This window comes from Oncorhynchus nerka, linkage group LG11 (genome assembly GCF_034236695.1).
Source record: "Oncorhynchus nerka isolate Pitt River linkage group LG11, Oner_Uvic_2.0, whole genome shotgun sequence".
Taxonomy (NCBI): Eukaryota; Metazoa; Chordata; class Actinopteri; order Salmoniformes; family Salmonidae; genus Oncorhynchus; species Oncorhynchus nerka.
In genome coordinates this window covers 32747576-32770598 of record NC_088406.1, presented here as the reverse complement: position 1 = coordinate 32770598, position 23023 = coordinate 32747576, and the positions used below count along the sequence as shown (strand labels likewise).

The following is a 23023-nucleotide window of genomic DNA, read 5'->3' as shown; positions in this document are numbered from 1 at the left end:
CTGAAAACACATAAAAACAGGGGCCTAAATCAATGTTTTTTTCCGGCTACGATTATTACTGAATATTTGCAGAGCAAACCACTAGAAAGAACCTTTCTCTAGGGTTGTTTTTCAGCAACCATCTCTCAGTAGTTTTCCCTATCTAAGTGTCATGGGGTTAATAGCTATATAGCAATGTGCATGTTAGTGTATGTGGTCAGTGTGTGTTGGAGCAGCAGTGTGATGCCCTATCTGAGCCCTAGACGTGCTCCCCTGTGACTGGCAGGTCGGCTGGCGGAGATGGAAGTGTGCTGCAGGTCACAGAAGGCCCTGTAATTATATTCTCACTTCATTAAGTGCGAGTAAACCATCACACTCAGCACTATGGCTAACGCGCTGCCCCTGTGGCATTGTAATGCTCTCTAAATGAATGCCCCTCTGACAGCCAGACACATGTAGGAGCCTGGTGGGCAGCTGATTACTGCGGGGGTTAGCCTAGACACCACAGAACAGAACCCCACTCAGTCTCCAGGCTGCTGCATAGACACACGCTCATTATCAAACCACAACCACATCATTTCTACCTCACTCTGGATTCAATAAGAATCTTTGGGTTTTGAAACTACATCAAGTAGGCTTGTAAATGTAATGATTTTAAGGTGTAAAAGGTGGTCAAAGTCACCTTGTGTTTAGCTCGACTGCACACATAATGCAGTGTGAAATTAAATATTTTTTGTTGTGGTAGATGTTGTGGCAATGTGAATAATCTGATCATCTGTTGTGAGTTAAGACATCTCTATAGACGTTGGTTCCCCTCACACCTGTGTGTATTTTATTGTTCCTAGGCAAGATGACGGTGGATGAGACCTACGACGGGATGTTCACAGTCACCAGTAGGCTGAGACTCACCGTGTCCAAGGAGGACGACGGAGCGCCAGTCAGCTGCATCATCGACCACCCAGCCGTGAAGGACCTCCGGGCACAGAGATACCTGGAAGTGCTATGTGAGTGACCCGGAAGTGAAGCAGGCATGGCCTGGAAATAGAATGTTATTGACTCTCGCAGTCCCGAAGGCTATCACAGAGGGGGGTACAGTGCCTTCAGAAAGTATTCATACCCTTTGACTTATTCCACATTTTGTTGTGTTTACAGCCTTTTTTTCACCCATCTACACACAATACCCCATAATGTCAAACTGAAAACATGTTTTTAGATTTGTTTAGCAAATTTTTCTATAATTATCATGCTGTAATGCAACAAAATGAGGAATAAGTCAAGGGGAATGAATACCTTCTGAAGGCACTCCATATGAATGAATTAGATCATCAATTCTGTATCTAGTTCAAATACCTGGCAGTCCAGAGTTAGTGATTGGCTTTACAATACATCTCCTGGAATATAATATAATCACCTCCAGGTAAAAGTTACCTTTGCTCTAGACTTGTTTTAAATGTGATTTGCTATTTCCTCAAACGATTTATTGGTTGAAGAGGTAGAACAGCCGTCCTTACACAGTGTAGATCATCAGAGAAAGGTTACGCTAACCTTTGGTAGTCTATGTAGAATATTCATTTATTAAAAGAGACGAGTGCTTTGCCTAACCTTTCTAGGCTAAAGGGAAAGCTCAACTAGAACCGCTTGACATTTTGGTAATCTTCTGCTAACATAGATAAGAGAAAGAAAAAAGATCTATTTTACTTTAAGGTTAGATAGATTGTCTGAACACATAGCCCTTTTCTCTGTTTAACCATGGGGCTATGTTCCTTTGATAGCTAGGATTATGTAGTCCTATTCCACTCAAAGCCTTAGTCGGTGGAGTTGAGCTGAAAATATACTGGTCATACAAGAGTAATAATATAAGTAATGGTGTAATGACACTATCGTAGCCAGCCAAAGCACTCCTCTAAATTCCCCAATGCATTATAGCATGGTCCTTTGTAGCTCAGTTGGTAGAGCTTGGTGCTAGTAATGCCCAGCTAGTGGGTTCAATTCCCGAGACCACCTACATGTATCCGTGCATGACTAGAAGTTGCTTTTGAGAAACCTGTCTGTATATGTTATATTTATGATTTTATTATAGCTCACTGACAAATGTCTCTTTCACTGGTTTGAATATACAGTATACAGCCTTTTTATAAAGTGACTAAAAGCATGAATCAGGTTGAGATAGGTTGACATTGCTATAGCTGTGAGTATGATATGAATTAGAAAGTGTGTACTGCTTGTAGACAATGTGTATGTGAAAATACCATCTGCCCACTTTCAGATCAACCAGAAGTGAAGATTGTTCAGGCATTCCCTGAAGGTTTAACGAGAGAGGGAGAGAATCTAGAGCTGACGTGCATAGCAAAAGGCAAACCACAGTGAGTATCCATCCATCCACACATATCATGTAATACTAGTTAACAGTACAGCACTCTGTCCTTAAAAATACCAACATAGACAGCTACATGACACTTCCAGGCGTCCTATATCCCCTTTCTGTCAGCCAAAGCACTCCCCTAACCTTTCCAATGCATTGTAGCATTTAAATGTTACCAATTGGTAGTGTGTTCTGTGTATAATACATCATTAGACAGAACCTGCCAATGGCTCTCCCACACTGATCTGAGTTCTGACCTTTAGAGTGAAATTTTGTCTATTGACGGGGGTCGTGCAGGGTCTTTCTGATGTGGTTGGTATTTGTGTCCTCCAGGCCCCATCAGATCAGCTGGCTCAGAGTGGATGATGATGTGCCGTCTCACACCGTGATCACCGGCTCTGACCTCTTCATCGAAAACCTCAACAAGTCGTACAACGGCACGTACCGCTGTGTGGCCTCCAACGCCGTGGGAGAGGCCTACGATGACTACATCCTCTTTGTATACGGTACGTACTGTTATACGGGGCATCGTGGCTACTGTCGCCTGTAGTTTGTTCTGTGATTCTATCTATATTTGGAGATGAGTCCAGGCAAGGTGGTCTATATTGCTGATACAGGTTTTCATGTTCACAGCGTGTACAGATGTGTCTAGTAGATTTGTTGCCATTAGGTAATCTTAAACCACTCATTGGAATTTGCTAAATTTTCCATTGAAGCTTCTCATGAGTCAGTTCACTGATTACAGGTTTCTCTAGGTGAATATGTCACAGAAACCATATCACTGACACACTGTAACATAGTAACAGATGGCTCTGACTAACAGATTTATTCTGACTAACACTGACAGAAAACCCTCACTCTAACATGTATGGCTCTCTGACTTAGGTTACTATGGCACTTATAGCAATGCCACTCTGAGATTGTATTTCTATAAGTGCTCTTAGGCAGATGGTGACATCTGTTTGTCCCTCTGAGTCCTCTAGTAATTATCTCCCATCAAAAGGATGGCACGTGCTATTAAATAACAGTCCAGGCCTATTAAGGGTTTCATCCTATGACTGAACTCGTAATTGGCACACTATCCACTCTCATCCATTAGAGGCATGATTCAAACTCCCTCTCCTAATGTCACTGTCATACAGTTACAGTGCCTTTGGAAAGTATTCAGACCCCTTGACTTTTACACATTTTGTTACGTTACAGCCTTATTATAAAATGTATTCAATAGCTTTTTCCCCCTCATCAATCTACACACAATACCCCATGATGACAAAGCAAAAACAGTTTTTTAAACATTTTTGGAAATGTATTAAAAATTAAGCGCTACAAGCTTGGCACACCTGTATTTGGGGAGTTTCTCCCATTCTTCTCTGCAGATCCACTCAAGCTCTGTCAGGTTGGATGGGGAGCGTCGTTGCACAATTATCTTCAGAGAAAATTGTGAGATGTTCTCCAGAGATGTTCGATCAGGTTCAAGTCCGGGCTCTGCCTAGGCCACACAAGGACATTCAGAGACTTGTCCGAAGCCACTCCTGCGTTGTCTTGGCTGTGTGCTTAGGGGCGTTGTCCTGTTGGAGGTGAACCTTCACCCCAGTCTGAGGTCCTGAACACTTTGGACCTCAGCACTCTCATCAGTTATAGTCACAGCTGTGTACATCCCCCACCCACTCAAGCGAACACCAAGACGGCCCTCAAGGAACTTCACTGGACTCTATATAAACTGGAAACTATATACCCGGAGGCTACATTTAATATAGCTGGGGAATTTAACAAAGCTAATTTGAGATCAATGTTACCTACATTTTATCAGCATATTGATTGCACGACAGGTAGGGCTAATACTCTCGCCCACTGCTACTCTAACTTCTGCGATGCATACAAAGCCCTCCCCCGCCCTCCCTTCAGCAAATCCGACCACGACGCCATCTTGCTTGTCCCGACTTATAGGCAGAAACTCAAACAGGAGGTACCAGTGACGAGAAACATTCAACTCTGGTCTGACCAATCGGAAGCCATGCTCCAAAATTGTTTTGATCACGCGGACTGGAATATGTTCTGGTCAACCTCAGGGAACAACATTGATCTATACGCTGACTTGGTGAGTATGTTTATAAATAAGTGCATTGGCGATGTCATACCCACTGTGACAATTAAAACCTACCCAAACCAAAAACCGTGGATGGATGGCGGCATTCAAGAAAAACTGAAAGTGCGATCCACCGCATTTAACCATGGAAAGAGGTCTGGTGATATGGCTGAATATAAACAGTGTAGTTATTCCCTCCGCAAGGCAATCAAACCAGCTAAATGCCGGTACATGGAGAAGGTGGAGTCGCAATTCAACGGCCCAGACACGAGACGTATGTGGCAGGGTCTACAGGAAATCACGGACTACAAAAACAAAAACAGCCACGTCACGGATAGCGATGTCACGCTTCCAGGCAAACTAAACACTTTCTTTGCACGCTTTGAGGATAATACAGTTCCTCTGTCGTGACCCATTAAGAAAGACTGCGGCCCCCCCTCTCCTTCTCAGTGGCCGACGCGAGTAAAACATTTAAACATGTTAACCCTCGCAAGCCTGCTGGCCCAGACGGCATCCCTCTCCGCTTCCTCAGAGCATGCGGAGACCAGCTGGCAGGTGTGTTTACGGACATATTAAATCGCTCCCTATCCCAGTCTGTTGTCCCCATATGCTTCAAAATGGCTACCCATTGTTCCAGTACCCAAGAAGGCAAAGATAACTGAACTAAATGACTACCGCCCCACAACACTCACTTCTGTCATCAGGAAGTGCTTTGAGAGACTAGTCAAGGATCATATCACCACCACCTTACCGGCCACCCTAGACCCACTTCAGTTTCCATAATGCCTCAACAGGTCCACAGATGACGCAATCACCATCGCACTGCACACTGCCCTATCCCACCTGGACAAAAATAATACCTATGTAAGAATGCTGTTCATTGACTACAGCTCAGCATTCAACACCATAATACCCTCCAAGCTCATCATCAAGCTGGAGGCCCTGGGTCTCAACCCCTCCCTGTGCAACTGTGTCCTGAACTTTCTGACGGACTGCCCCCAGGTCACTTCGCTGACCCTCAACACTGGGGTGTGTGCTCAGGGGTGTGGGCTCAATCCTCTCCTGTACTCCCTGTTCACCCACGACTGCGCCATGCACGCCTCCAACTCAATCATCAAGTTTGCAGACGACACAACAGTAGTTGCCTTGATCACCAACAGCAATGAGACAGCCTACAGGGAGGAGGTGAGGGCATTCAGAGTGTGGTGTCAGGAAAACAACCTCTCACTCAATGTCAACAAAAGAAAGGAGATGATCGTGGACTTCAAGAAACAGCAAGAGGGAGCACCCCCCTATCCACATCGAAGGGACAGCAGTGGAGAAGGTGGAAAGTTTTAAGTTCCTCGGCGTACACATCACAGACAAACTGAAATGGTCTACCCACACAGACAGCAACACCGCCTCTTCAACCTCAGGAGGCTGAAAAAATGTGGTTTGTCACCTGAAACCCTGACAAACTTTTAGAGATGCACAATCGAGAGCATCCTGTCGGGCTGTATCACAGCCTGGTACGGCAACTGCACTGCCCTCAACTGCAAGGCTCTCCAGAGTGGGATGCGGTATGCATAATGCATCACCGGGGGCAAACTACCTGCCATCCAGGACACCTACAGTACCCGATGTCACAAGAAGGCCAAAAACATCATCAATGACAACCCCCCCGAGCCACTGCCTGTTCACACCGCTATCATCCAGAAGGCGAGGTCAGTACAGATGCATCAAAGCTGGGACCGAGAGATTGAGAAACAGCTTTTATCTCAAGGCCATCAGACTGCTAAACAGCAATCACTAACTCAGAGAGGCTGCTGCTATATTGAGACCCAATCATTGGACACTTTAATAAATGGATCACTAGTCACTTTAAACAATGCCACTTTAAATATTGCCACTTTAATAATGTTTACGTATCTTACATTACTCATATCACATGTATATACTGTATGTTATACCATCTACTGCACCTTGCCTATGCCGCTCGGCCATCGCTCATCCATATACTTATATGTACATATTCTCATTCCCCCTTTATATTTGTGTGTATTTGGTAGGTGTTGGTCATTTTTAGATTACTTGTTAGATATTACTGCACTGTTGGAATTAGAAGCACAAGCATTTTGCTACACTCACATTAACATCTGCTAACCATGTATAGGTGACCAATACAATTTGATTTGAGAAGTTTTTCATCAAGTATCTCTCTGTGATTTGCTACGTTCAGATTTCCCTCGATCCTGACTAGTCGCCCAGTCCCTGCCGCTGAAAAACATCCCCACTGCATGATGCAGTCACCACCATGCTTCACCGGAGGTATGGTGCCAGGTTTCCTCCAGACGTGAAGCTTGGCATTCAGGACAAAGAGTTCAATCTTGGTTTCATCAGGCCAGATAATCTTTTTTTCTCATGGTTTGAGAGTCATTAGGTGCCTTTTGGCAAACTCCAAGCAGGCTGTCATGTGTCTTTTACTGAGGAGGGGCTTCCATCTGGCCACTCTACCATAAAGGCCTGATTGGTGGGGTGCTGCAGAGATGGTGGTCCTTCTGGAAGGTTCTCCCATCTCCACAGAGGCCCTTCTGAGTCTTGGTGGTTCCAAACTTCTTCCATTTAAGAATGATGGAGTCCACTGTGTTCTTGAAGACCTTCAATGCTGCAGAAATATTTTTGGTACCCTTTCCCAGATCTGTGCCTCTACACAATTCTGTCTCAGAGCTCAGCGGACAGTTCCTTCAACCTCATGGCTTGATTTTTGCTCTGACATGCACTGTCAACTGTGGGACCTTATATAGACAGGTGTGTGACTTTCCAAATCATGTCCAATCAATTGAATTTACCACAAGTGGACTTCAAGTTGTAGAAACATCTCAAGGATGATCAATGGAAACAGGATGCACCTGAGCTCAATTTCAATTCTCATAGCAAAAGGTCTGAATACTTATGTATTAAATAAATGTGCCAAATGTTTCTAAAAAACAGTTTTTTCTTTGTCATTATGGGGTCTTGTTTGTAGATTGATGAGAAAAAAAGATATTTCATACATTTTAGAATAAGGCTGTAACGTAACAAAATATGGAAAACGTAAACGGGTCTGAAAACTTTCCGAATGCACAGTACAGTATCTACAGGAAAATATTTGAGGTTTGGGAATCAGGCTGTAGCCTTGCTTCCAGATGGATCCTTTGTTTGGAATATGATTATTTGGGCTTTTGAACATCACACATCTAGCAGTTCCAAATAGATTTAGCTTCAGTTTGGAGCTTGTGAGAAAGTGAAACAGCCAGGATAGAAAACATTTTCCATACACACCATCTTTTGATATATGTTGCTTTGTCTTTTACGTTCATACTTGTTGTCACACGTTGGTTTGATGGGGAATGTGAGCTGACCATTTGTTTTGGAGATTTACTCCTCTCCCATGCATAATCAAGTTCTATAGTAGGTGTCTCTTCATCTAGACTCTCCTCATGTCTCCATATTGCATTTTCCTACATTTCTTTGAAGGAACAACCTGCTCCTTACTCAACAGAGATAAACTGGACGAACTACAGTACACGCAAAGAAGACTCATGAATGAATTTCCATGGTGAAAATGTGTGTTTGCTGGTGTAGCAAACATGCTAGCATGTGTGAGCTGTACATGCTTTGTAGAAGAATTAACTATTTGTATGCCTTTTGCACAGTGAAATATCCCATTTTACATTTTAAGTGCAGCTTTGCAATCTTTTACCACCTCAACATTAGAAACAGCATATCTCTGGTGTTATCAGAGCTATCAGTGCAGTCTCTATTCTTCTAGTTAGAGCATTAATGAGACACTGGAGATTTGAAAAAGGTGCTAATAATGCTGTTTAATTATGTTTGAGATTCCCAGTTCTATTATTCCACAGGATTAGATGCCAAACAAAATAAGCCATGCTGTTAGTCCATTGTTTTGCCTGACTAATCATGCTAGCTACTGTACACTAGCTTAACGAGTGTGTGTTTCTGAGCATGGCTACGTCTAGGGGTAAGCATGATGAGAACCACAGATGTGTCAGATTAGCAGGTGTTTCTCTAGGTGAAGAGACTGCTGGGTGGATTTTTCAGTGTACAATATCCTGTTTTCTACTTGTATTAGGCCCTGGAGGAGCCCATTAGTGTCTAGTGTTGGAATCCACAGCTGCTCTTAGTATGTCCCTGATGTTCATTAACGTGGATCTGTCTGAGGACTATGTACAGTAGTTGTACCATGTCAAAGCTAGATGACCAGGAACACTCCTAACTACTGAAGGGCAACAGGAGAGTACAGTATGTGAATCAATGTGAGTGCCATTCTAGACATATTAGATATTCATGTATGCTACTTTCTGAGCATGGGAATGTACCGTTTTCTACTCTCATCTTCCCTCAGCCCAGCACTGCACTAAGAAACACTCCATCCCTAACAGAAATATTGTGACCTCTCTGTGTACTCCGGCACTAGAAGGGCAAGTCTACAGTAAATAACAGACCCTGTTTAGTTGTCAGTTGTATTCTGGTCTAAGGGTGAGAGAGAAGGTAGATAGCTTGTTGGCCTCTGCTGGTTCTGAGTTGTTTTCAGTAGGTTGTGAATGCTGCTCCATGGTTGGTTTAAATCCAGTGTGGGAGAAAACAGGTCCAAAACAGGCTCCCAGCCAGTCTCCCACCAAACTCTATTCATTGTACAAAGCTGACCTGGTGCTATAACTCACACATACTGGCTGTTGGCAGGAGATCAATTATGTATTTTGCTCAAGGGTTTGTAATGCAGTTGACTCCCTGACCCAAAGATTTCCTACATGACCATGAGGTCAAAGATTCCCATGCAGCCATCTGTGTGTCAAGCCTAGTCAGAACGCATGCTCAAATATGGCTCTGTTGACCCTGAGTTGGATGAAGGGCTGCTGTGAAAACAAACGTGTTGAATCACACAGATTCTGGCCATCACCCATCTCTGCACCATAGAACAGAATAACATCAGGCTGCAAATCAATAACCCAGTCATACAGTGTCAAGAGAAAACATAGTTTAATGTGTTTTGAAAAATCCATCTGAGGACATGGTTGTACTGTAGTACTTTATGGAGTATTTGTTTGAGTCAGAAATCTCCTTTGCCCAATGATGAAGCAACTGTGCATATAAAGCAATGTATATAGAATTGCTAAAAGGTGAAGAAAAATAATGTTTATTAGCTGCCCGGTTTAAGAGGGCATAGTTAAACAATTTCTCCCATGTTGTTTCAGTTTTCTTACAAATAGAAATGCACCCTGAAAATATATTCAAATTTCAGCAATCATAATGTGGAGCCAAGTCATCCAGCCTGCAAATTGCCCATGGAGAATACTTGTTTGCTAGACTATTATATGTGCCACATCCCATCCAGGCCTTTGTGGCAGCCTCTTATCCCTGGCCTGCATACCCTATTTCTCAGACTCTGACATTTCAGCTATCAGACCGCCTTCGGTCACAGAGAAAGAAGAAATCCCCCATAAATATTGTTTGCGGAGAATCTGTTCCTGATATCCCCTTCCTCACCTCTCCTCCCCTTTCCCCCTCCTTCCCCAGCAGCGACATTATGCCGCCCTTGATGTTTTATCATTAGTTTGGAAGTGTGTGGTCCCCTACTGTGGACTTCTGATGGGCACAGACAGTAAAGGCATGGAGACAGCCAGCCAATTTCTCCCGCTGTGACTTGTCCCCAGCAAGGGGCCGGCGTTATCTCTCTCTGTGCCAAAAGCAGGCAGATATTCCCTGTGGCAGGGAAGCTTTCAAGCCTCTTAGCACCGCTGCATACCTGTATTGGTCTCCATTTTGTCATTGTCATTATTTTGTTTGTGGTGTTATGAAAGGCCTCATCATCAGTACACTATCAGTCTGTCACTGTTGCAAGGGGTGCAGAAGAACTGCAGGGGAGTGTGCCAGAGTTGCTTAATGCACTGCTTAACTTAATTACTGGAAATAATCACTTAATATGTTCATTTATGACTTCCCAACTACCCATTGAATGTTTATGAGCAATATTGGACACATTAAGTTTGTTTTTCAAACTACGGTATGAGTATACAACATTTTAAATTTGATGTGTTCATGCCAACGTTTTGGCCTATTGTTGATGAGTAGAGGTTTAAGTACGGTTGGAATGACCTGATATCACGCACTGTGCATTATCTATGCTCTGATATTGCCTTCACTATCACTAGAAAAGCCATCAAGGATGCGTTTACACAGTTTACAGATGAAGAAGGAAATTCTGGAAAAGGAACGTCCTTCCTGAGGGAAAAACATACACAGCATACAATACAGAACCTAAATCATTATCTCTATAGTGGTACTACAGTAGTTACTTAGAGATTTGACACTTTCCCAATCCTGCTACTTCCATACTTGCATGACCCCATCCTTAATGGCTTCTCACACTTTCTTTATTTCTTATTCATGTCTTTATTTTGTATGTTTTCCATCTAGATGCTCCTACCACGATCCCCGCACCCACCACCTTGAACCTAGACAACACCCAAGGTACTGTATGTCCACGCTTTGTTCACTCTCACCCCTCGCCTGTGTGTACGCGTGTGCATGCTTGCTTGTGTGGGTCTGCAGTAGTGTTGTACAACGAGAAAGAGAGAGTGGGTGGGAGAGTTTGGGAGAGAGGAAGAGAGAGGGAGAGACTGCGGGCAGGCAGTCTTAATCAGATTGTCCTGCTGATAGGTGAAATGGCGGACGACCTACACTGTGCTTTCAGTGACACCTGTCACATGTTTGATCTGTGAGGATGGAGGAGACATGTTGGTCGCTTGGCTCTCTGCTATCTTATCAGCATCGCCATGCAGCCTTATATCAACCTGCACACGCTGTCATCACATTCACATTATAATGCCCTTTACATCTCCCCCATCAAATCACAATCACATCCATCTTTGTAGGCCTGGAAACATTGACCGTTTTATATATATATATATATATATATATATATATATATATATATATGGCGATTTTAGCATGTAAATCTTGGTTTGGCAAACTCAATATATTTTTTTTTAGATGCATGCCAGCAAAGCAACTACACAACACAACACTAAACAATACATTAATTGCACTATAACGGTGACAAATGGTGCCCACAAACTGTTAGGGCCAAGACAATTGTCCCAACTGCAGAGCTTTCTTTTCAGCACCATGGAGTGAATCCAATGTTTTTTGTTGCCTAGACTTTACTGCAAATGACACTCAAGTCTTGAGAAAAAAAACAATACACTGATATTGCAGTTATCATGACAGCCTTTATAATAGGATGCTTGTGACCACACATCTAAATATTGCACTTGGGGAAAAAACATCTTAAAGTAGAAATAGAATGAAACAACCATGCATTCTATTTTTGCTCTATTATAGTGGCCACTGTAGTACTGTAGACATCGATCAAGTGTGTGCAAAAATAACTTTCACTGAGTAAAAAATTAAATAAACCCTCCTCACTCACACAAGTGTTACTGTCAAGTTCAACACCACAAAAACAATATTTTGGGCCTAAACTGCACATTATTACATTGTACACTTTTTGCACTTTTTACCTTTTGTTGGCATAACTGATCTCTTTCAGGCAGAGAGTACACCTGGCGTAACTGATCTCTTTCAGGCAGACAGTACACCTGGCATAACTGATCTCTTTCAGGCAGAGAGTACACCTGGCATAACTGATCTCTTTCAGGCAGAGAGTACACCTGGCGTAACTGATCTCTTTCAGGCAGACAGTACACCTGGCATAACTGATCTCTTTCAGGCAGAGAGTACACCTGGCATAACTGATCTCTTTCAGGCAGAGAGTACACCTGGCGTAACTGATCTCTTTCAGGCAGAGAGTACACCTGGCATAACTGATCTCTTTCAGGCAGAGAGTACACCTGGCATAACTGATCTCTTTCAGGCAGAGAGTACACCTGGCATAACTGATCTCTTTCAGGCAGAGAGTACCCCTGGCATAACTGATCTCTTTCAGGCAGAGAGTACACCTGGCATAACTGATCTCTTTCAGGCAGACAGTACACCTGGCATAACTGATCTCTTTCAGGCAGAGAGTACACCTGGCATAACTGATCTCTTTCAGGCAGAGAGTACACCTGGCATAACTGATCTCTTTCAGGCAGAGAGTACACCTGGCATAACTGATCTCTTTCAGGCAGAGAGTACACCTGGCATAACTGATCTCTTTCAGGCAGAGAGTACACCTGGCATAACTGATCTCTTTCAGGCAGAGAGGACACCTGGCATAACTGATCTCTTTCAGGCAGAGAGTACACCTGGCATAACTGATCTCTTTCAGGCAGAGAGTACACCTGGCATAACTGATCTCTTTCAGGCAGAGAGTACACCTGGCATAACTGATCTCTTTCAGGCAGAGAGTACACCTGGCATAACTGATCTCTTTCAGGCAGAGAGTACACCTGGCATAACTGATCTCTTTCAGGCAGAGAGTACACCTGGCATAACTGATCTCTTTTTCAGGCAGAGAGTACACCTGGCATAACTGATCTCTTTCAGGCAGAGAGTACACCTGGCATAACTGATCTCTTTCAGGCAGAGAGTACACCTGGCATAACTGATCTCTTTCAGGCAGAGAGTACACCTGGCATAACTGATCTCTTTCAGGCAGAGAGTACACCTGGCATAACTGATCTCTTTCAGGCAGAGAGTACACCTGGCATAACTGATCTCTTTCAGGCAGAGAGTACACCTGGCATAACTGATCTCTTTCAGGCAGAGAGTACACCTGGCATAACTGATCTCTTTCAGGCAGAGAGTACACCTGGCATAACTGATCTCTTTCAGGCAGAGAGTACACCTGGCATAACTGATCTCTTTCAGGCAGAGAGTACACCTGGCATAACTGATCTCTTTCAGGCAGAGAGTACACCTGGCATAACTGATCTCTTTCAGGCAGAGAGTACACCTCAGGCAGAGGCATAACTGATCTCTTTCAGGCAGAGAGTACACCTGGCATAACTGATCTCTTTCAGGCAGAGAGTACACCTGGCATAACTGATCTCTTTCAGGCAGAGAGTACACCTGGCATAACTGATCTCTTTCAGGCAGAGAGTACACCTGGCATAACTGATCTCTTTCAGGCAGAGAGTACACCTGGCATAACTGATCTCTTTCAGGCAGAGAGTACACCTGGCATAACTGATCTCTTTCAGGCAGAGAGTACACCTGGCATAACTGATCTCTTTCAGGCAGAGAGTACACCTGGCATAACTGATCTCTTTCAGGCAGAGAGTACACCTGGCGTAACTGATCTCTTTCAGGCAGAGAGTACATCTGGCGTAACTGATCTCTTTCAGGCAGAGAGTACACCTGGCGTAACTGATCTCTTTCAGGCAGAGAGTACACCTGGCATAACTGATCTCTTTCAGGCAGAGAGTACACCTGGCATAACTGATCTCTTTCAGGCAGAGAGTACACCTGGCATAACTGATCTCTTTCATGCAGAGAGTACACCTGGCATATCAAATCAAATCAAATCAAATTTATTTATATAGCCCTTCGTACATCAGCTGATATCTCAAAGTGCTGTACAGAAACCCAGCCTAAAACCCCAAACAGCAAGCAATGCAGGTGTAGAAGCACGGTGGCTAGGAAAAACTCCCTAGAAAGGCCAAAACCTAGGAAGAAACCTAGAGAGGAACCAGGCTATGTGGGGTGGCCAGTCCTCTTCTGGCTGTGCCGGGTGGAGATTATAACAGAACATGGCCAAGATGTTCAAATGTTCATAAATGACCAGCATGGTCGAATAATAATAAGGCAGAACAGTTGAAACTGGAGCAGCAGCACAGTCAGGTGGAAGTTGAAACTGGAGCAGCAGCATGGCCAGGTGGACTGGGGACAGCAAGGAATCATCATGTCAGGTAGTCCTAGGGCATGGTCCTAGGGCTCAGGTCAGTTGAAACTGGAACAGCAGCATGGCCAGGTGGACTGGGGACAGCAAGGAGTCATCATGTCAGGTAGTCCTGGGGCATGGTCCTAGGGCTCAGGTCCTCCGAGAGAGAGAAAGAAAGAGAGGAGAGAATTAGAGAACGCACACTTAGATTCACACAGGACACCGAATAGGACAGGAGAAGTACTCCAGATATAACAAACTGACCCCAGCCCCGCATAAATACTGGATAAACTACTGCAGCAGGGTCAAACAGGAAATAACTGACTTTGGAGGCTGAGACAGCAGAGGGGTCAGGCAGAGAGTACACTGTGGCCCTTTCATCCGAGGACACCTGGCGTAACATCTCTTTCAGGCAGAGAGACAGGGTCAAACAGGAAGGATATAACTGATCTCTTTCAGGCAGAGAGTACACCTGGCATAACTGATCTCTTTAAGGCAGAGAGTACACCTGGCATAACTGATCTCTTTAAGGCAGAGAGTACACCTGGCATAACTGATCTCTTTAAGGCAGAGAGTACACCTGGCATAACTGATCTCTTTCAGGCAGAGAGTACACCTGGCATAACTGATCTCTTTCAGGCAGAGAGTACACCTGGCGTAACTGATCTCTTTAAGGCAGAGAGTACACCTGGCATAACTGATCTCTTTCAGGCAGAGAGTACACCTGGCGTAACTGATCTCTTTCAGGCAGAGAGTACACCTGGCGTAACTGATCTCTTTCTTTCAGGCAGAGAGTACACCTGATCTCTTTAAGGCAGAGAGTAACCCTTTTATCCACTGTATTGAACAAGTGAGGCAGAGAGTACACCTGGCATAAATCCACTTTAAGGCAGAGAGAACACCTGGCATAACTGATCTCTTTCAGGCAGAGAGTACACCTGGCGTAACTGATCTCTTTCAGGCAGAGAGTACACCTGGCGTAACTGATCTCTTTAAGGCAGAGAGTACATCTGGCATAACCCTTTTTATCCACTGTATTGAACAAGTGAGAAAGAGAGAAAGTGTGTGGTGTTCCTTTCAACTCTATGGTGGCATCCAGCTTAAACCAGGCCCAGCTCCAGCTACACTTGATCCCTGAATCCACTTGTTTAACAAACAACGCCTCATTTTCACCTAATTTTCTCATTCTGAAAATTAACCACATACTGTAGAGGGAAAACATTAGTTCACAGATAGTGGTTAGTTCGTTAACTAGTTAACATTTCACACAGATTGCCAGGGTCCAGTAAGCAACTAACGCGTTATAACTTGAGTAATGGCAAGGAGTCGTATACCAGTTAATACTATAGAGAATTGGTTAGGTTACTAATGTTAGCTCATCTGATGTTGTCGTTAGCTGTCTGACTTTGTGTAATGTCCAATGAGCACCGATACGTTTTATCTATAATTTCTCTTCATATGACAATGATTGAAAAGGATTTGCCAGTAGATTGTCGATGTGATTCATGATGATGACTACTTGTCTAGCTTGCTAGCTAAGATGTTGAAAGTATGATCAGTCCAATCAAAGCTACGGTAGATATAATGTGATTTGACATCATTTTATCTGTGGCCAATGACCTTGAGCCTTCATGGATGGGCACTTCTAATGTAAATATATGGCAGCACCCAAGGGACTTGAATTGTTTTGCCCTCCCTTACATTTTGTGGTGACTTAGTGTCCCCATGAGTGAAAGCAAAAAATGTTTGTATGTGGCTTTATTAGCTCAATACTTAAAAAAAAAAATGTTTGCAAACTGATATGTGACACATATTAATGACAAAACATCATGCAAAACAGGCAACAAAAAATATAATAATAATAACAACTGCCCACCTGGCCTGAATGATGGGTCGCCACTGCTTATGATATGGATGGAGGTCAGTTTATTTACAGTGTCAGCTGGCCCACCTTTGTACATACCTTTTAGTGCTGGTTCTTCTACAGTACTGTATGTAGCTCAGTTCCTATTCTTTTCACTTTTATGGGAGAAGTGTGTTGCTATTGGTAAGATTTTTTTGTGTATAATATGGTTGTTCAATTCAAATCAAAAACAAAACAAAAATCTGTCTCTCCTGCATTGTAGATAGCTCAGGTTTGCTCATATAAGGACACGGAGACAATGTACTAGGATCGCCAAATGAATTCATCAGTGAGAGAAAGTCCATTTAGAAGATAATACATTTCTGATAAACTGGCAGTGAGAGAAATAGGATGGGACTTCTGGGATGGGTTGGGGCTTTTAAAATGTCTATTGAAGCCTAATGTTGGCCAAAAGTACTTGGCAGCATCGGGAGGTGACATTTAGAGATAACTAAATATGGTATTTATATTGCAGAGTAACTGCAGGATTGACAACTGCCATTCATTATTTTATATTTTTTTGGACTGTTGTTTGCCAGCTAAACCCAGACCTCATAATAGATTTCTATCAATATTTGCAAGCATAGTTCCCTCAAACGTTTGAATGAAAATCTATGCTATTGAAGTACTCCATGGGTCCTGCTTTCATTATCTACTAACACACAGGGAAGGGGCAAATGCACTTGCATAGCTGACAATGTACTTCCAGAGCTAACATGAAGTCATCCCAATTCATTCAAAGCCAGCCCATCAAGATGTACCATACGTACAGTACATGTCCCATGGCATGTCACACTGCAGGCTCCTACAGTGGAGGAGGTGGTGGTGGGTGGTGGTACAGTATGGGCTGTTTGATTTCCACTCAGGCACTAGAGAAGTAATCAGGTCCCTTTCATGCTGGTGCTGGAAAGCTCCGGAGGCCATTTTGTGTGTCTGAGTAGAGGGAGTAGAGAGTCTGAGTGTCTCATCAACTGCACAATCAGGTCTACAAGGTGAGTGAGTGGTCTGTGATATGAAGGAGGTCTAGCCCCTATTTCTACGTTTTTTTTATTGTCCATTTGGAATATTTCACACCACAGAAGAGGGGGGAGCTTTTCTGTATAGGATCTTCTGTATCAATGACATGCTACTATACTGTGTCCCAGTATTTGTACTTTTATACAGATGTAGGATCTTAATTTCATCACCCTGTTGCAGGAGAACTTTCATGCAATGCAGGACATTTTCATCCTGTAGTGTATTTCGAAGTTTAAAAAGGCTTCAGAAGTTTGTAATTGTTTCATTTTTTCATTAATTATAATCTATATATTAATTCACATGTCCTGTTGCTGCAGGATTATTTTCCTGCTGTAGCAAACTGGTGCAAAAAGATCCTACATGTGTATGTCTGATGTTTTATGATTGTCCTTGGATTAGGACAAAACTCTGAGGAGACTGTTGAATGATCTTATATGGTCTCTACAGAGAATCACAGATGATACTGTAGTTATAGTATTGGGGTTCAACTCCCATGGGTGTCAGCCAACTTACAGTGAGAATGCAATTTGTAAAAACAGGTGGTTGTTAAAATGGTGTGTTGTGTTTTTCATTGTATACCAATTATTCTTCACTTCACAGTTCAATGAATGCGGCAGCGGAGACGTTTTCATAAGTCCTCAGTGATTTCCGAGAGACAGGACTTAAACGGGGGTTTGACATGATTTCTGCAGTGCATGCTGGTAGGATGTAATAGAGCTTTCTTGCTGTTCACTACTCTTCTAAATACCATGTCACAGGGGCCTTGTTAACCTGGCCTGCAAAGCGTCACATTGCTGCAGAACCGCACCTTCTGTTGGCATTTTACTCTGTTCAAGTATAAAACGTATATTCGCAACAGAGGGTAACATGAGTGTCATGACCAGAATATCCTTGTATGCCTGAGGCCCATAGAGATTGAAATATAATGTTACGGACCATAGCTTTACATTGTACTTAGAGAACTCTTCATTGGACTTCACAGGGATTCCTGTTAGGAACAAATCGAGGACTACTTAAGCTAGTTCCTCCCTGCCCCGAGCACCACACAGTGCGCTCCTGTGATGTGTGTGAATGATGTTATCCAAATGAATGTGTAAACATACAGCTCTCAAGCTGCCATTTTCCATTGATCCACACAAGCAGCCATCCCTCCATGTGGCCTCTCTACTTCCCTTTATGAAGCTAAGGGAAACATTCTGTGGGGTTCCATTCTGAACAAGTTGTTTATGCACCGTTTCCTCTTTGTGTGGCTCCCAGTTCATGTAGAATTTGGCTTTTCATTTCCACAGTGTAATGCTTTCATGCCCTGCTAGATTTTTCTCTCCTTGATAAGTGTTTTCTTTTTTTCTTTGCATTTCCTTGGTGTAGCCTAGCAACAGGCTATAGAGCCAGTGGTTCAAGGCCTAAATATGGTTTTGTGTTGAGGAGGAGCAAATGCCATGGTAAAGCATGAAACCACAGAGTCGTTTGTACATCTCTGGTGTAGAGCTGGCCAGTCCTCCATGTTTTGTATCTACTGCTCTATCTCAGAGAAAGAAAGAAAGAAAGAAAGAAAGAAAGAAAGAAACAAACAAACAAACAAACAAACAAACAAACAAACAAAGAGAAAAAGAAAGGGGGTGCTTGGAGAGTTCACATTGTCAACCTTTTCAGTGTTCTTATATAAAAGATGTAGGACTAAGGGACTTTAAGTCCCTGCAGAGTTCAGGGGAGAGATGAGCCACAATCTATGAAAGCATTGTGTCATGGGTGTGATAAAGCCTAACCTCTTTTCAGTGCTATACTGTCAACTATAGGTACACCAACATTTACTTAACCGAAGGTTATTGTGAAGTGCATTAAAAAGTAGGTTTTAAAGCAGCTGTATTAACCTTTTTAAAGTAAAGAGACTGAGAGTGCAGGGGTTACCCAATCGTCTTTTTCCTGAAGGTCTTCCACCTCACAAATGTATGGGGAATTTATTTTAAAATATTTTTTACTATTATAAAATGGCACACAAACAAGTACAGTGCCCATCCTAATTCATAAGTGCTGCCTCTCTGATTGGTTTGCTAACCTAATGCAATGCTCCAGGCACCATGGCTTTTATGGAGGAGCTGGTGTGAATAGATTTCAGCCAGCATTATTAAACAGAGTGGTTTCTGGTATTGTGCTGGCAGGCTGGATCCTATTGGTGAGGGGGTAGTAGTCATTCTGATTCTACATCTCAAGGGGTATAAAGGCAGTCTGCTGAGGTAAAGCCTTCACTCGTCAAACATTCAGAGATGATCCCAGGGAGGGACATCATATCCTGGGTAATCTCCTGCTAACCCCCTCCTTACCTCGCCTTGGCTGGAGAGAGTAGAGAGTAGAGAAGCATCTGGACAGAAACACTTCTCACCATTCACAATGATCTCTATTGAAAACTCAAACCACTTGACAGGGCTCCTGCACTGTACATTGTGCCGGTGTGCATGTTGAATAAATGAACTGTAAGAAGTAAATGTTGAGTATCCTGTTCAGTTAAATGAGATCTCCAGAACCCTGTGGTTTAACAACTGATCCAGATGTACAGGCTCAGTGGCTGGAGGAGCACTAAGTCCTCCGCATGCAGGGTATCCACAGTTCCCCGTTCAGCTGCAGGCTCTATATTGTCTTAATGTATATTATGTATACAGCGCCAAAGATATGCCACTAGTCATGCTGCCTGCTACCACACAGATCTCTGTCAAGCTTGTGTTTGTATGCTGCAAGGATGCTAGCCCACCACAGCGTATCCACTATCATCCAGCTAAATTGATCCTACTCCAGGGAAGGACCTTTCATCAACAATGAATGAGTCAATCTGAGTTTAGCTGGCACTAAGAATAAGGAATGAATGGAACACTTGACCTTGACTTTTCTCTCCTCTGCTTTGTTTTGTGAGGCAATTTCATTGTTATTGACTATAGCTGAAATGTATTGGAGTGAAACTAGAGAAAGTATGCTGTCTTACTGTAAGTGGACGTTGATACTTTCACAGTTGTTTTTGTGTGTTCTCATATGTTTCATCACTGTCTTATGGAGTATGGCTTCTTCATCTTCCAAAAGTACGTGGGTGTGCCTTCAAGCTGTGCATGTAATCTTCAGTGCAAACATTAGCAAATGTTCTACAAAATGTTAAACTGTCTTTACTGTCATAACAATGCGTAACAATATTATAAACAGTAATACATGTTAGTGGTTAACAGAATGGTTAACAGTATCTTACTGTATGAGCTAAGTCCTATCTGTTAGAAAATATAGCCATGTTAAGTGTTACCAACCACACCAAGGCAAGGCTACATGGTGTCACTAAATAGTGTTGAGGCCTGAATATGTCACTGAGTTAATGGGCTACAGTGGAAGTGAGAAGTCTTCCACGCTCTGACGTTGAAACTCTACAGTGCCTAACTTCGGCACAGCTCATTGTGCTGCTGAAGCACTGCCAAAGATAGCTCTGCAGACAGACAGACGGACAAGCAGACAGACAGGCAGACGGACAAGCAGACAAGCAAGCAGACCAGAGTGTGACTTTATTATGCTGATTCTCCTGGTGCTGAGACAGAAGCAAGAAGACATGTGAATGATTCAGCTGTTCACGGCTTTGACTGAGTGAATCCTTTGGATACATATACCCACATGGTTTAGCACCTTTGAAATCAGATGCCACCTTATCATAATGTACTCATTTAGGGCTGAAGTAAAGTCATACTAGTGTATTACGAAATATACTGTATGTGAAAGAGAGGTGAATGGTAGAGGCAATAGGTCAGTTTCCACTGCATAGGGATTAACAATAAATTAACTGTCTGAGTCAATAGTGTTAGAGCCAGGCTTGAATCAGAATGCACATCAAGCCTGACTCTAACACTACTGATTCAGATAGTTAGTGTGCGTTAATTCATTGTTTATAAAACATTGAGTCATTTGTCAAACATTTAATGCAAACACTTAACACTTGTATATCATTAGCCTTTGAGGCTTAACATTAAATGCTTATTTGATATGCAAATGATGTTGACTCATATTAGCAGATTGGTTCCCTTTGTAATGGGTGTGCTTTGCTTTCTTGATTTAGCAACAAAAAATAAATCCATTTATGTGAGGAGAAAATTAGCCACTAGCTCCAATTTAGTCTGTACAATAGTCCACTCTAATTGGTCCCCAGGGGTGTATAGGTTGTATTGTGCAAGGATGAGGATGTTCAAAGAGTGTCATACTAAATGAAGATGGTTTTCTCATATAGGCCTGATTTTAACTTGAAATATGGATATTTAACTTGGAAACTTTACAACTTTTTCTCAGATCTTGAGCAGCTAATGTTAGAAAATCATATTGAGGTAAAAAAAAGAAAACAGGCACAGATGGATTCAATATTCCTCAAAACCCATTATGAACCCTTTCAACATTCTTCGGTTGACATGCACAGCAGGAGAATGTCTAACCAGAAGTGGTGTGTTAGTTTGTCCACCTGCTGACCCTCCAAAGGGTAACAATATACGGCATTGGAAGTTCAGAGAACTCAGTTCCTCTAATATTCTTTCTGAGGTGGTTAGAGTCTTGGTTACGTTGTCCACCGGAACATGTGGTACAGCTGCTACTGTGAGAGCAGGGTAGAGCACTGGAATATATTTTCCATTAGCTAGTCAATCACTTTCCTTAGCCATGACCTTCCCCAGAAAAACACTTTAAAGGAACACGGTAGAAGCAGGCAGCATTCAGTATCCTTTTGTGTGTAGTTGAGAAGCTTGTTTTGGCAAACCAAAGTTTCCCAAACGACATTTTTGCTAACATCCCATGGTCCAGAGTTCACAGTCAACTCTCCATTCAGAGATTTTATGTGTTGCCATCAGTCCTTCACCTGTATTTACGCACCTCCATAAAATGTCATGGTTGAGTCTTCGAATCTTCACTGCTTTGTTCAGAATTGATAAAGCAAGTTTGTCTCTGAATCTCTAGCAGGCTGTTTGATTAAATAATTAAGACACACAAATTACTCAAGAGGGAGTCAGAGATCAAGATAGCCTAACCAGAAGAAAATAACTTTCTCCCGCTGCTGCTGGTCTTCACGGAATTACGCTCCTGAAGTTGTCGGTAATAGGCTGCACCAGCAGTTAGGAACCTTTGACATTTGGAGCAACAATTTTTCTTACCATTTCTACCAATCTTCATGCCAGTTTAGATTTTCATATGCACATTTTCGTGGAACAGTTTAATTTCAATTTTAAGTATTTGTATCTCAAAATCATTACCTGTGGTAAATCTACATTCTATCTAAATCTAAATGAAAATTATACAAATCTAAATGTAACTTGTATTGCCATTGCCAACTACGTAAAAATAGCGTACATACAGCCAATACATAAAAACATTGCAGCCTGCAGGTAGAAAATATCCTGATTAAAAAATAAATCCTATGAATCACATTGGCTACACATGGCCTGTCTGCAACGAACTTGAAACATTGTATCAATTATCAACTGGGTCACCCAGAAACTCGTGCTAGCAAACTTGAAGCATTGTATAAAATATTCTGGGCCCGACCTCCCGAGAGGCACAGCGTTCTAAGGCACTGCATCGCAGTGTTGCGGCGTCACTACAGCCTGGGGTTCGAAATTGGGGAGAAAAAATATAAACAACTAAATATTCCGCGCCGATGAGCTCGGGACAGACACAGCTGTAGGCTATTAGTGCAAGGGATTAGAAGTAATCAGGTATTTTATGACTTTTCCACTGGATCAGAGCTTTACATTTTTCACCTTCTTGCCGAGTGGTTATCGAAAGGGAGAGAACTGGAAATATTCTTCAAAT

General features: G+C 42.7%; 1 protein-coding gene across 2 annotated transcripts in view; it reads left to right on the top strand.

Moving 5' to 3' along the window:
• The window catches only part of LOC115136716 (cell adhesion molecule 1-like), a 206329-nt gene that overhangs the window by 168966 nt on the left and 14340 nt on the right, over nucleotides 1-23023 (top strand). For both annotated transcript variants that reach the window (XM_029672426.2, XM_029672425.2), the window contains 4 exons: nucleotides 825-983; nucleotides 2246-2342; nucleotides 2675-2847; nucleotides 10884-10937. In XM_029672426.2, the coding sequence (XP_029528286.1) occupies nucleotides 825-983; nucleotides 2246-2342; nucleotides 2675-2847; nucleotides 10884-10937 (483 nt within the window). The remainder of the gene's footprint in view (nucleotides 1-824; nucleotides 984-2245; nucleotides 2343-2674; nucleotides 2848-10883; nucleotides 10938-23023) is intronic.